This window comes from Taudactylus pleione, unplaced genomic scaffold (assembly GCF_031769625.1).
Source record: "Taudactylus pleione unplaced genomic scaffold, aTauple2 ptg000381l, whole genome shotgun sequence".
In the NCBI taxonomy this organism is placed as follows: Eukaryota; Metazoa; Chordata; class Amphibia; order Anura; family Myobatrachidae; genus Taudactylus; species Taudactylus pleione.
In genome coordinates this window covers 4,686,857-4,701,677 of record NW_028284782.1, presented here as the reverse complement: position 1 = coordinate 4,701,677, position 14,821 = coordinate 4,686,857, and the positions used below count along the sequence as shown (strand labels likewise).

Sequence of the window (14,821 nt, the reverse complement as noted above, 5' to 3'; positions counted from 1 at the left end):
GGCTGCTATAATAGAAGCTAGGGTGCAGAACTGCTGTGTAATGTCAGGTTGCCTTATCAGGAGCATCTTCCAAAGCACTTTTAGGGTAAGTCCGCTTGACTGTGAGCGACCAGAAGCTCTCTGGAAGCTACGTAGAATGTCACTGACCTTTTCCATCTCTCAGCAAGTCACCTTGTCAGGTATAAAGAGTAGCATCAGTGGTCTAGGACCTAACTGCTCTACAGCTCGGACTTCAGCCTGGAGATGTTTGCTGTAGCAACTAGCAGAGTTGTTAGTGGAGACATGTAGGTCATACAACGGGACTGCCTTGTATGAGTTTACGCGAGTGTGCTCCCTTAGGGATGTGTATACCCTAAAAAATGGTCTGCTTGAATACTCTATGTACAAAAGATAGAGGCCAATCATTACAGTACCTCCTAAACGGTCTTTACCCACAAGCACATAGTGTAAGTATCATACATTATTAGCTCAAGAGGTAGAATCCCAGGACAGCGTAAGATATTTGACAATGGATCCCCACCAGTGACCCTTGACATTTATAGCAGTCGCAACTAGAGGGATATTGACCTCATGATGGGTGGCCCTTAGGCCTTCAGACATCGTAGCTGTACAGCAGCCTGTAATTTAACCAATTAAGTCAAAGGATGGAATAGGACCAGAATTCTAAAATGTACACTTTGTGTCCTCTGCGGGAACCAAACCCTAGGAAAAGGGCATGGTAACCTTCGGCAATACCACTAGGCCAAGTTAGCCACTCTATTTTATGACAGGAAAACGACATTGGGACCACAGCTTGGAGACTTCTCTCTGAGAAGGGTACCTATATAGGGAAATAGGCTGATAGTTATACCAATCAAAGAAGGGAAAGACCTATAATCCCCATAAACCCCAGGCAGGGTTTTACTGGTATTCCCGATTAGTTTGAAATATTCATACGAAGAATGGGAATACCAATATATGTCTATACAAATACACATATACAGACTTATATCATACACATATATACCCATGTATTTGGTGCTGACTGTGTACCAATGTTATTCCTCCATCTTCAGGGTACAAAATACATAATGCAAAAGATTCTCTTCTATGTCAGGTACATAGACGACATTTTCCTTATATGGATGGGCTCTAGGAAACAATTGGTTGACTTAATTGAGAAACAATGAATCCCCTAGTCCGGTAAAATTGACTGTGTAGATCACAAATGTGTCAATTACTTGGAAGTGCAGGTTAGATTGGAAAGTTTCCACATCACTATTTAATAAACCGACAGATAGCTTTCATCCGAAGCAACTTAAATTTGGTATGCCCTACTCACAATTTATCAGGGCACGTGGGATTTGTAGTGAGGAGTCAACAGCAAGAACACATATGGAAGCAATGAAGTTGAAGTTTCTGGCAAGGGGTTACGACCTTGCTAAACTGAAAGTAGCCATGAAAAAAGCTCAGTCTATCCCACATGATTAACTTCTATTTTCAGATGGGGTTAAATCAACCAAAGAGGATGAAAAGATGCCTTGGGTGAGACATTACAACACACATAGTTATGTGATCACGAAAGCCACCACAAAACATTGGTCCCTTAATACATCTGTCCGGGAGTTTAAATTTCAGAATACATAAATTATGCCCTGTTACAGTAGGGGCCGAACTGTTAGGGATTGGTTGGTTAAGACCGACATTACGCGCTTGGATGATAATGACACAAGCCACTTTTTGCGACCAAAAAATGGCTGTTACAAATGTTTGAATTGTCTCAGTTGCCGCTATTTAACTGCTAATGATCGCTTTTGTCATCCACATAGTGGAAAAAGATATACGATTAGACACAGAGTAATCTGCAAGACCAATTTTATCGTATTACTTGTCCATGTGGCTTTGCATACGTGGGGAAAACGGATAGAACATTAAGAGAACGCATGGCATTACACTGGTCGGCCATTCGTGCAGCCATTGCATCAGGTGGGAGTGATCAGCCGGTAGCACGCCATTTTGTGCGTAAGGGTCATAATGTGCCTGCCATGAGATATATTATTATAGATCATATTCTCAAATTGGTACGTGGTGGTGACAGATTGCTTAAACGGTTACGTTGTGAGACATGATGGATTAATCGATTAGGGACTATGGGGTCTATGTACTAAGCAGTGATAAGACAGTGAAAAGTGGTAAGTCTGTGATAAGGTGCCAGCCAGTCAGCTCCCAACTGTAATTTTTCAAACAAAGCCTGTGAGATGGTAGTTGGGAGCTGATTGGCTGGTACCTTATCACTTTTCACTGCTTAGTACATAGACCCCTATGTCACCAAGAGGACTCAATGGGCCGAATTCAGTCCACCATCAAAGCTCCTCTATACTGGCCAGTATAGAGGAGCCTTGACGATGGCCTGGCGTTTATTCATATATTTGCACATGTATATAACTAATACCTCTGAATCTCTATTATCAAGTAGGATTTAAGTATTTTTTGTTGATATCGCTGCATTGAGCTGGAGGGAATCTTTTTTTTCTGTGGTTCAGTGAAAACCCCGCCCTTTACAAGCACCTGCGCATTGTTATTAAGCGGATATGAGCGACCACCAAAGTTTTTGTTCACACACATATATATATATATATATATATATATATATATATATATATATATATATATGTCCATAGGGTTCATAGCGATACCCTGGGCACCCACAGGGATATCATGGGGGTATTATGGTTGGGAGACCAGGCACCGAACAGTTAAAGCTTGGGCTCCCAGAATGCCCTGGGTCCTTCTCCATATATACCCCACCCCTAGTCATAGGACTTCAGTTTGTTGTTTGGTGCGGCAGGATTCAGACGCACTTTTGTAAATGGGGACTGTTCAGGCCGTTCTAAGTTTTTATTTTATTTTAATTTTTTTGAGTTGGCAGTACCAAGCTTCTGTATTAAGACGCACGTACTGCGACTCCATCTACCTCCGCCGGGCAGCAAGGATCTGTAATTGTGCTGGTTATTTCGGTAGGTCGTGGCTTAGCTTAGCTAGCAGCGATGCTACGACCTGGACTGCACCAGATGCTTGAAGATGTCAAGTAAGGAGATTCCTCGCTTATGGGAAATACCAGACTCTTAGGGACATATGCTTCAGTAAAAATTACTGTGCACACACTAATTTGCCAACCTTGAGCAAGGGCCATGCTAATCCTCTCCGATACAGCGCCTCTGGTATATCATAAAGGAGACCTTTGCAGTGCAAGACCCCCATCCCCAATTCGAGCAGGGTTACAGGATAGCCATGCCACCGCCAAGACCCCCCCTTATCAGGCATTCCCTTATTAATCAAGTTAAGGGAATCTGAAAGAAGCTGATCCATGAATCGTCCTGGGACTCCAGTTAGCACAGCGCTAGAGATGTGGGCATCCTGACCCTGGCCAAAAGGGCTGGCCAGCACGTTCGGGGAGCTCCCATTCCTGGGTATGGTTGATCCGGCAGAACCCGCCCCTTCAGCTACAACGCTGGCAGTCCTAGAAAAAGAGCAACTATATATGGCAGACTTAAGTACCATGGTGCCCGCCATTAACCCTGGTAAACAAGCACCATGCTGAGAGCCGCAGAGTCTTTGATTTTAGCCAGGATGAGCACCGGCTGCAAAATCATAACCGCACAGTGTGGTGAAGAGCTTCCACCCCCCCATTTAAATTACAGCGGTCTCAGCACACGCTAACTGCGAGGGGGGGAGGATGGGCGGGTGGCAGGAAGGTTCTCTTGGCCAGGAGCAGGTGTAATAATCCCCTTGAAGCCAGCGCCCCTCTCACACAGGACTCCAGCGCGGCAGTGTAATGCTGAAGAGTGACAGCGCAGCAGCACCGCCTGTCACAAGCCCTGGTAAAATAACACCTCTCCTGCTAGACAGGAGAGGTGGGCAATGCTGCTGTGCCTAGAAGGGGGGAAGGGAGGGGGGCTGCGCAGGGAACCCGTAACGAGCCGGTTTCAGCTGCGGCGGGACCCGCTGAATCAGGGAGGGGCGGGAGACAGCCGGTTTCAGCTGCATCGGGCCCCACTGAGTCGGAGGTTGTATAAGGCTTTTCTGTTAAAGAGGGAAGCCTGATAGGGGACCGACCCGTGCTGTAAGCATAGCCATCTGTTGTCAGAGCTGCACAGTGCGTCGCCTCCTGTAAGGATAGAGGAAGGAGAGCAAGAGCGCCCTATGTGTGAGAAACTCACACTGCACTGCGGTTCTTATTCCGCCATCACTACCGCGGCTGGGTTGTTGGGCAGGAGGCGCTCGAGGGGGGGGGGGGGGGGGGAGGGAGCAGTGGACCCGGACACAAGCCGGTGTCAGCTGTGGCGGGCCCCGCTAAGTCCGATGGCTCAAATGTAATTATAGTCCCCCTTCAGGGATGCCGGACACAGGCCGTAGTAACTGTGGCGGCTGCCTTCCCGGCCGCTCCCACAGGTAGCAGTCTGCCTGTCCTCATTGCTTTTAATAAAAGCAAATTAAATTTAAAGAAAGTATATGAAGAGGCTGGAGACAGCCTAATGTGCTACAAGCTCACTTGGGCACATTTCTAAAATTGGGGTTGATGAGGCATAGAGGGGGAGGGTCCAGTCACACGTCTTAATTATTTAAAGTGTTAGGCCTACTCTACCACCATCTATACCCCTTCCCCCCAGTGTCTTGAGCTCCAGTGTCCCCTAGCAGATGAAGGAGAAATATTTAAAAATAGTAATCATACTTAGCCTTCCTGGGGAGGCTGAGAAACTGTTATTGTCCTTCTTTGTAACCCTTTCCAAGACAGGGAAGGTTGCTGTTACCACGAGGGGGAGTCATGGAGGGCAGCCAGCTCCTCCCCTGGGGTACCAACACAAGCGAACTTCCCATAAAAAGGGAAAACACTCAGAGCCATAGTGCTGTCCTTCCATACAGTGTGCCTGACATCACGCGCGCTCCTCATCTTATGAGGGGAGCCACGAATAAACCTGCAAAATGGTGGCGCCATTCTGAGCTGGCGCTGCAAACTGCTACCCTCTAGTAGGGTAGTAGCGCCGGTCGGCTGCGGGTCCCGACGGGCTCTAGAACGGAGAACCGATCAGTAGCAGCCAGAGAGTGGACATAGTTACTCTCTTTAGTAATCTGGCGGCAGTGCTGATCTTTAGAGCCACCGGTTCTCCTGATGTGTGCAGTGCACATCACAGACTAAGTAGAAATTATTTTAAATTAACAAAGAAAATAAAACCAATTTAAAGTACAGGGGAGGAGTTCAGAGGGGAGGATCTACTCCCTTAAAGTTATACAAGTCTAAAATAAGTGCCAGCTACTTCGGACCCTCAAGCAACCCCCATGGTCCAGTTTCCCCCAGATCGGATGAAAAAAAAATAATAATAATTATATATATATTCAAAATAAATTGTTGTACCTGAGGGAGCTAAAATACAGTGAATTACAAATTATTTGGATAGTGTGGTAAAAATAAAAGAGTAAGGTAAAATTTAAAAAACAGTCTATTTTTAAAAAGAACACTTGTGCTTGTTCCAATCTGAAATGGTTCAAACCCGTCCTGAACAGTAAGTCACTTTTTCTTCATAGGAATGAAGGAACTATTAAGGTGAGTAGAATTATCTTGTAAATATACCCTCACACCGAAAAGTCACCAATAAAAATGGCCAAATCGAGTGATCTTAGTAACTGACACAATAATTTATCTTTTTTATTTTTAATAAAATAATTGAAACAAACTTAAAAGGATCTAACATCAAATAACATGGTGTCATACTAGCCTACGTCTTAGTTAGGTAGATGTTAAAACTTTTCTCCGCTGAATGATCCTTTCGGGACCTGGTATCATAAGCAGTTTGCAACCAATGAGTATTGCCCCGAAAGGCCTAATAAAGTGTAAACACAAAAAAAACATACATAAATCTAAAATGCTTACACATATATAGCCCCCAATTAATTCATTATATATAACCACTAATCGCAATTGCACCTTAATAATAGATATTTAAGGCAGTGTCAAAGAATAACTACTTTATGCTCCAAGCAATACCTACATCTATATTCTCCTGATGAAGACATGAATACATTGAATACATGAGGTTAAAAACTAATACAGTACACCTACTAATGTAAACCAGTTTCTTTAAGGTACATTACCAATTTAACATAAGTAATGCAAAAACAATCAAATTGCTATAGATTCAAGAAAACCGTCTTATACAAAAACATATAATAGCGGGAATTAGAATGAAAAGTCCATAACTTGTAAACATCTAACAACGTGATCCACAAACAGTCACTGCCTTCTGGCTGTGGTAATGAAAGCGGATTGCTGCTGCCCCATATTTAAGCCCGGCTGATTATGACATCACTTCCTTCAATTAATCAGCTGCACTATCCAATTAACTCCTCTACACAATAACTATATTTTGATGAACTATATTTTTATAATCGATCTAGTAAGGTTACCACAGCCAGAAGGCAGTGACTGTTTGTGGATCACGTTCCTAGGTGTTTACAAGGAAGTTATGGACTTTTCATGCTAATTCCCACTATTATATATTTTTGTATAAGAAGGTTTTCTTAAATCTATAGCAATTTGATTGTTTTTGCATTACACTCATATTGGCAATGTACCTTAAAGAAACTGGGTTACATTAGTAGGTGTACTATATTAGTCTTTAACCTCATTCAATATATTCATGTCTTCATCAGGAGAATATAGATGTAGGCATTGCTGTGAGCATATAGTAGTTATTTTTTTACACTGCCTTAAATATCTATTAAGAAGGTGCAATTGCGATTAGTGGTTTTATATAATGAATTACATTGGGGGATATATGTGTGTATGCATATAAGATTTATGTATGTTTACATTACAGGTTGAGTCTCCCATATCCAAATATTCCGAAATACGGAATATTTTTAGCATGACAAGATAGTGAAAACCTTTTGATTTTTTTATGGTTCAATGTACACAAACTTTGTTAAGGTGCAAAATTCTTAAAAATAAAGTATAAAATGACCTATAGGCTGTGTGTATAAGGTGTATATGACACAAATAAATTTCATGTATGTACACAAACTTTGTTTGAGCTACAAAATAATTGAAAATATTGTATAAAATTACCTTCACGCTGTCTGTATAAGGTGTATATAAAACAAATGCATTCTGTGTTTAGATTTGGGACCTATTCCTAAGACATTTCAATATGGTATGCAAATATACTCATTGGTTGCACACTGCTTATGATACCAGGTCCCAAAAGGATCATCCAGCGGAGAAAAGTTTAAAGGCTTTTTTCTGGTATGTACATTTCAGCCAAATTCTGCATTTACATACATTCAGCTGAATTTCTATGCATTTCTTTGCATAGATCCCTTAGGCACAATTAATCATTTGTGTAAATTGCACCATATGTCACTCTCATTGTACAAATTTTTATGATCATTTGTATATGAATCCTTTATGATCATTTGTATGTAAATTTTTGATAATGTACATTTGTCACCCTTATCATTACTGACATTTATGTTTTACTTATTTAAGATTACACCCCTAAGTCCCATTTAAGGGACGAAACGCGTAGTGTTTTGGTGACATTTTTCATCTGTCCCACGACAAGTTTCCACCTATGAGCTCACACCCTTAAGGGTGGTTGGTGGTTAACATCTACCTAAGATGTTGGCTAGTTTGACACCATATTATTTGATGTAAGAACCTTTTAGCTTTGTTTAAATTATTTTATTAAAAAAACAAAATGATATATTATTGTGTCAGTTACTAATATCAGGCCATTTGGTCATTTTCATGGGTGACTTTTCGGTGTGAGGGTATATTTACAGGACAATTCTACTCAACGTAATAGTTCCTTCATTCCTATGAAGAAAAAGTGACTTACTGTTCAGGACGGCTTTCAACCATTTCAGATAGGAACAAGCACAAGTGTTCTTTTTAAAAATACAGACTGCTTTTAAAATTTTATGTTACTATTTTATTTTTACCACATTATTCAAATCATTTGTAATTCACTGTATTTTAGCGCCCTCAGGTACAACAATTTATCTTGGAATATCTGCTAGGTTCTCGCTGACAGGGCTCCCGCTTTGAGGTGCTGCTTGTATTGACCTTGGCGCAAAATAAGGGTATTTTGTGGATATATATATATATATACATATATATATATATATATATATATATATATATATATATATATATATATATATATATATACACACACACGCGCACACATACACACACACGCACGGGTTTGATTGAAACAATTCAATAATATACAGGTGTCGCCAAATACTTTAGTCCATATAGTGTGTGTGTGTGTGTGTGTGTGTGTGTGTGTGTGTGTGTGTGTGTGTGTGTGTGTGTGTATGTGTGTATGTATGTATAATAGATAAGATAGATAGATATAGATATATATATATATCTATATCTATTAAACATACATATACACACATACACACACTATATGGACTAAAGTATTTGGCGACACCTGTATATTATTGAATTGTTTCAATCAAACCCGTTGCCACAGGTGTATAAAATCAAGCACCTAGCTGTGATACAAAATGGGTTGTTCTGAAGAGCTCAGTGACTTCAAGTGTGGTACTGTGATAGGATGCCACCTTTGCAATAAGACTGTTCGTGAAGTTTCATTCCTGCTGGATATTCCATGGTCAACTGTAAGTGATATTATTAGAAAGTGGAAGCGTTTAGGAACAGCAGCAACTCAGCCACGAAGCGGAAGACCACGTAAAATCAGAGCGGGGTGAACGACTGCTTAGGCGCATGGTGCGTAAAAGTCGCCAACGCTCTGCTGATTCCATAGCTAAAGAGTTCCAAACTTCCACTGGCATTAATGTAAGCACAAAAACTGTACGGCGGGAGCTTAAAGGAATGGGTTTCCATGGCCGAGCAGCTGCGTGCAAGCTTCACATCATCAAGTCCAATGTCAAGCGTCGGATGGAGTGGTGTAAAGCACACAGACACTGGACTGTGGAGCAGTGGAAATGTGTTCTGTGGAATGAAGAAATCACTCCCATTTTGACAAAACAGCTCTGAGGCATGGATTCCACAAGACCTCTGAAGGTGTCCTGTTGTGTCGGTCACTCACTGCTCCATGGTCCAGTTCTGACACTCACATGCCCATTGTAGGTGCTTTCGGTAGTGGACAGGGTTCATTATGGACACTCTGAACAGTCTGCGGCTACGGTGCAAGCTGCAAAGCACTGTGTTCTGACACCTTTTTATCATAGTAAGCATTACTTTTTCAGCAATTAGTGCTATAGTAGCTCTTCTGTGGGATCGGACCAGATGTGCTAGCCTTCGCTCCCCAAGCCTTGGACATCCATGACACTGTCCACAGTTCACCGGTTGTTCTTCTTTGGACCATTTTGTTAGGTACTAACCACTACATACAGGGAGCACCCCAAAAGACCTGCGATTATGCTATGACCCAGATGTCTTGTCATCACAATTGGGCACTTGCCAAAGTCACTAAAATCCTTAAGCTTGATCATTTTTCCAGCTTCCAAAACATCAAATTCAAGAACAGAATGCTCACTTGCTGCCCAATACAAGAAAATCAATGTTATTTACTTCACCAGTCAGCAGTATTAATGTTATAGCTGATGAGTGTGACATATTACCAGGGTGCAACCCAAAACAGACACTAGGAAAGCTTCCTTGACCACTCAGAGCAAAAAAATGTGTGGTAAAACCCATATTTTGCTCTATCTACACACACACACACATATATATATCTATATATATATATCTATATATCTATATATATATCTAGGAATGTATGACATTCAGCACCATTTTCTTGCCACGATACGATTAGATCTTTGTCTTTGAACTTACCATCAACCTGATGGGGCTTCAGCTTTGTAACCAAGTTTCTGTGCACCTGGACCACAGGTTCTTTGGTCTCCTCCTCTTCATCCAGAACCAGTTTTGTTGTGATTGGACACTTAACTGGTGAAGCATCTTCCAATATAATGACCTGATACAACACCAATATTAGTTTATTTATATTCAAATAAAACTAGGAAAAAACAGCGCTTACCCAAATCACGGAAAAAAGTATTTATGCAGCAGTAAAAAAAAAAAAAAAAAAAAAAAAGAAGAGGTTTTTGCTACCTCTTAACAACAGTCCAGAAAAGGCAATATACTGCACTTAAATACCCCCCAGTCAGGACATTATTCACATGTAAAAAAATTGATAGGTTTAATTACCCACACATATGGTTAGAAAAAGTACATCAATTACATAGACACTAATACAAAAATATACACAACCTAAAAAAAATATATGAAGCATACTGATAACAATATTGATAGTGTTAATACAAAAATACAGAGAGTTGATCAGACTATGTATAGGAACCATTTATTACTTTCCCAAACCGGAAAAAATCCCCAATCAAGGGTCTACGGAATAAAACACAAAAGTCACAATTTAATTCAGCTTGTTTGCTCATTTGTGCACCAATGCGGAGACCCCTGATTGGGGATTTTCTACTGTTTGGGAAAGTAATAAATGTTTCCTATACAGAGTCTGATCAACTCTCTGTATTTTTTTTATTAATACTATCAATATTGTTATTAGCATGCTACATACATTTTTTTAGGTTGTGTATATTTTTGTATTTGTGTCTATGTAATTTATGTACTTTTTATGACCATAAAAAGTATGGGTATTAAACCTATTAACTTTTTTTACATGTGTTTGAATAATGTCCTGACTGGGGTATGTAAGCACAGTATATTGCCTTTTCTTTCTTTATATTCAGTCAAATATATTCAAAAATAGTAGTGCACTGAAGATACCTAGCTTCTGAAAACGCATCTATATGCTTGTTTTTTTTTTCTTAGTTAATGGAAAGTAAAAAACACTCCCGACACATGAATTTGATGCAGCCAGATCAGCAATTAAGCCAACATATGGGAAAGAGAAAATTGTGCAAAATATTGTTTAATGGCTATACTGTTACTTCCTACCTCCCTCAGACAATCACGTTCTCGCTCTCTCTCAGCAATTCTTTTTCTTCGATCTTCTTCCATTTTCAAAGCCTTCTGAGTTTCTGTCCGCAGCTTGTCATCTTTTAAAATTCTCCTGATTTTTTTCCGTCCTTTTCCTGGAGATTTGGAGTCAGAGTCATCATCATCATCATCATGATCGCCATCCTCTGAATTACCCTGGAAGAGTAAAAAGAAAAAAAATTATATATAATTCATTAGCTAAAAATGTAGCCCAGCCTGGTCCTGCCCAACCACTGTCGTTCTCGCATACTGCACAGGGTGTTCTACACAGTTGCACACATTATAAGGTTGTACATTGTTATAGAGTGGCCACCAGTGGGGAGCGAGTCTGGTGTCCTAGGCACGTTATATATAGATAACGTGATTTTTGTTTGTAAGGGGGACTTCACCTCCCTCAATGATATCTGTAATTTCTTAATGGTAATCATAATCAATCAACATAAAATTAATAAGTGATAATATATCAATGCTAGTGGGACTGTGGGAGATTACACCTCAATTAAATCCCTCATATGGCTTGGTCAACGCATAAAAACATTTTAATCTCAATAAAAACATATACCGCACAATCAATCCTTTGTATGTAGGTAAGAGTTTTTTATATGCAAGTGTATCAAATATTGCTTGTACCTAAATTGATATATGGAGGCTGGTATAAAAAGCAAGTCCATATATTGTACTGGTCAGATCACCTCAATAAATCTTAATCCAAAGTAATTACCAGCATTAAAAGGTTCCGGTTTAATATCCAGTAAATGAAGGAGCTTGATACAGACCCACTAGCTCTGATATATTATCTGCTGTTTATTTCCTTGTTCAAGGAGTCGCTCATCCTCCTTTATTAGCTGCTAATTGATAAACACCACTCGAGTGTAATTTTGACCTTATTTTTTTTTTTTTTAAATTGAGTTTATTTATAAAACTTTTGTATTATTTTATAACACATCAAATCTCAACATAAGAAATAAAATAAAATCCCCCCACCCCTATGAAACCCCCTCCCACAGAAAAAAAACCCACTTAATAAACAGCCATTCACATATAGTCTCGTTAATACCCATGCACAATCGACATCAATACATAAATAATAAAGAGCAAAATATCAGCACAGAAGAAATCTCAGCTATTCAGTGTAGCAGAAAAATCAGTACAAATAACTCAAAATATCAAAACATTATTGTGCTGTCTCGCTGGTCGCTAATCTATCAGCATCTGAGATCCCCCCACCTCCATTAACATAATGGGAAGATGAAATCCATGGGCCCCAAATACGCTCATATTTCAAAATACAGTTACGCTTAGTATATAAAAAACGTTCGTGCCCCACCACTTCATTCATCAACCCACACCATTCAGCGAAAGTAGGGCTCCTAGCTGCCATCCAAGTACGGGCAATACAGACCTTTGCCAGAGTCATCGCATTAATCACATACTGGACCGTCGAACGTTTAACCCTGTCCACAAGACCCAATCCAAAAATACACATTTTAGGGGACAACATGGGGATACCACATTCCGTGTTGGTGACACAGTTAGTGACTTGGGACCAAAACACCTGGACAGCAGAACATTCCCAGAGGAGATGCCAAAATGAGCACTGAGGAATAGAGCATTTAGGACACCTATCAGACGCTCTAGATCCAAATCTATTCAATAATAGGGGAGTAAGATACACCCTGTGTAATAAAAAAAATTGTATCTGTTGAAATCGCACTGCAGAGGCGGCAGTCACATGACTATTCAACATTAGAGAGCACTCATCATCATCTAATGGACCCAAATCATCCACCCATTTGAGTCTAAGTGGAGGTAGGGTATCATCGGAATTAGCAGTAAGGAGGTAGGAATAAAGTCGAGAAATTAATCTCCTACCACTGGTCGCTTGCAGCATAACCCTAACAGGATCAGGTGTAAGTTGCGGAGGGCCAGAAGTAAACTGGACGGCTAAAGCATGTCGGAGCTGTAAGTAGCGGAAAAACATAGTATTCGGGACCCCAAATTCAGTCCTAACATTGTCAAACGTTTTTAAAACCCCATCACTATACAACTGTCTGAGGGAGAGAACCCCCCTCCAAGACCACAAAGAGCTACAATCTAATAAGGCCAGCTCTCTAAGAGCTGAAGAATGCCATAAAGACAAATCAGGATCGATACCTTCTGCCCCCACTAATGTACGGGCCTGTTTCCACAACTTATGAGCCTGTGTAACCAATGGAACTCCCCCCGTAGGGCACCTGTCATCGAGTAATAATTGCAAAGGGGAACACCTTCTAGAAACAATATGTACCAAGAAAGAAGGTAGATCCCGGCTCCCCTCACCCACCCCTGTAGATGAACCAATTGTGAAGCCAAATAGTAAAGGCGGAAATTCGGTAATGCCAGGCCACCCAACTCTCTGGGTCTACATAGAGTATTAAGTTTTATTCGAGGACGTTTCTCTGCGCAAACTAAAGAGGAGATATAACTATCAATCTAAATATACAAGGAGAAATATAAACAGGGGCCTGCTGAAAAACGTACAAAAATTTTGGGAGAACAATCAATTTTACCAAATTCACCCGATCCGTGACAGTCAAGGGAAGTTTATTCCAAACGTACAACTTGGATTTCACGAAGTCAATTTGTGGCTGAACATTAAGTGGGACAAACTCCGACATAGATGACATTACCCAAATTCCCAAATATTAAAACCTGGAGGTCCACTCCAAAGGAGTACTCACAGCACTAACAGGAGCAGAAGGACCATGAACAGGAAGAATGCAAGATTTGTCCCAATTAATGCGCAGCCCAGAAAATCATCCAAAAGAATCTACCACAGAGAGAAGGGCGATTAAAGACTCTGATGCATCAGACAAAAATAGCAGCATGTCATCTGCATAAAGAGCCACCTTGTCGACCCTTTGTTGTATCTGAATTCCCCGTATTCTGGGATGACTTCTGATAAGACACGCCAAAGGCTCGATGGCCAGGGCAAAGAGAGTTGGGGAAAGAGGACAACCCTGTCTAGTACTTCTAGAGAGGCGAAAAGAAGGAGAAACATATCCATTAATACAAATCCGCCCTATAGGTGAGGAATATAGTAATTTAACACAGGCTATAAATCCATCCCAAAAATAAACAGGATCTCCCAAAGATAGTGCCACTCTACAGAGTCAAAGGCTCTGGCGGCATCCAAGGACACCACCACAGCCCCGTCAGCCACAGAATCCGCTAGCTGTAAAATCAAATATAATCTCCTAAGGTTTTGTGAGGTAGACTTCCCTGGCATAAAGCCAGTCTGGTCGGGATGCACCACCTCACCAATTACCTTACTAAGCCTAAGTGCAAGCATTTTAGCCAATATTTTAATATCCGTAGAGAGGAGGGAGATCGGGCGATAGGAGCCAGGATCAAGGGGATCTTTGCCAGTTTTAGGGATCATAACAATAATGGCCTCTGACATAAAACAGGGAAGAGTACCTAGGTCACACAGTTCATTAAAAAGGTTAAGAAGTCTGAGAAAAAAGAAAAGGGCATGTTTCTTATAAATTTCAATGGGAATCCCATCTACTCCTGGGGCCTTCCCTCCCGGAAATGAAGAAACAGCAACCCCAACTTCCTCTACAGTAAATGGGGAGTCAAGAAATGCTCTGCTATCCTGGGAAATAGATGGAAGGGATACATGTCCCAAATATTCAAATAATTCATCTAAAGTATAGTGGGCCTGAGAACAATAAAGACTAAAAAAATATTCATAAAACACCTTCGTAATAGCTGGTGTAGAGGAGTGTAGATTACCTAGGGAGT

The 14,821-nt window shown here is 40.7% G+C and overlaps 1 protein-coding gene across 5 annotated transcripts in view; it reads right to left on the bottom strand.

The window, feature by feature from the left end:
- The window catches only part of ATRX (ATRX chromatin remodeler), a 290,301-nt gene that overhangs the window by 130,811 nt on the left and 144,669 nt on the right, over positions 1 to 14,821 (bottom strand). For all 5 annotated transcript variants that reach the window (XM_088445557.1, XM_088445556.1, XM_088445558.1 and 2 more), the window contains 2 exons: positions 10,994 to 11,191; positions 9,854 to 9,995 (listed from right to left, as the gene is read on the bottom strand). In XM_088445557.1, the coding sequence (XP_088301683.1) occupies positions 9,854 to 9,995; positions 10,994 to 11,191 (340 nt within the window). The remainder of the gene's footprint in view (positions 1 to 9,853; positions 9,996 to 10,993; positions 11,192 to 14,821) is intronic.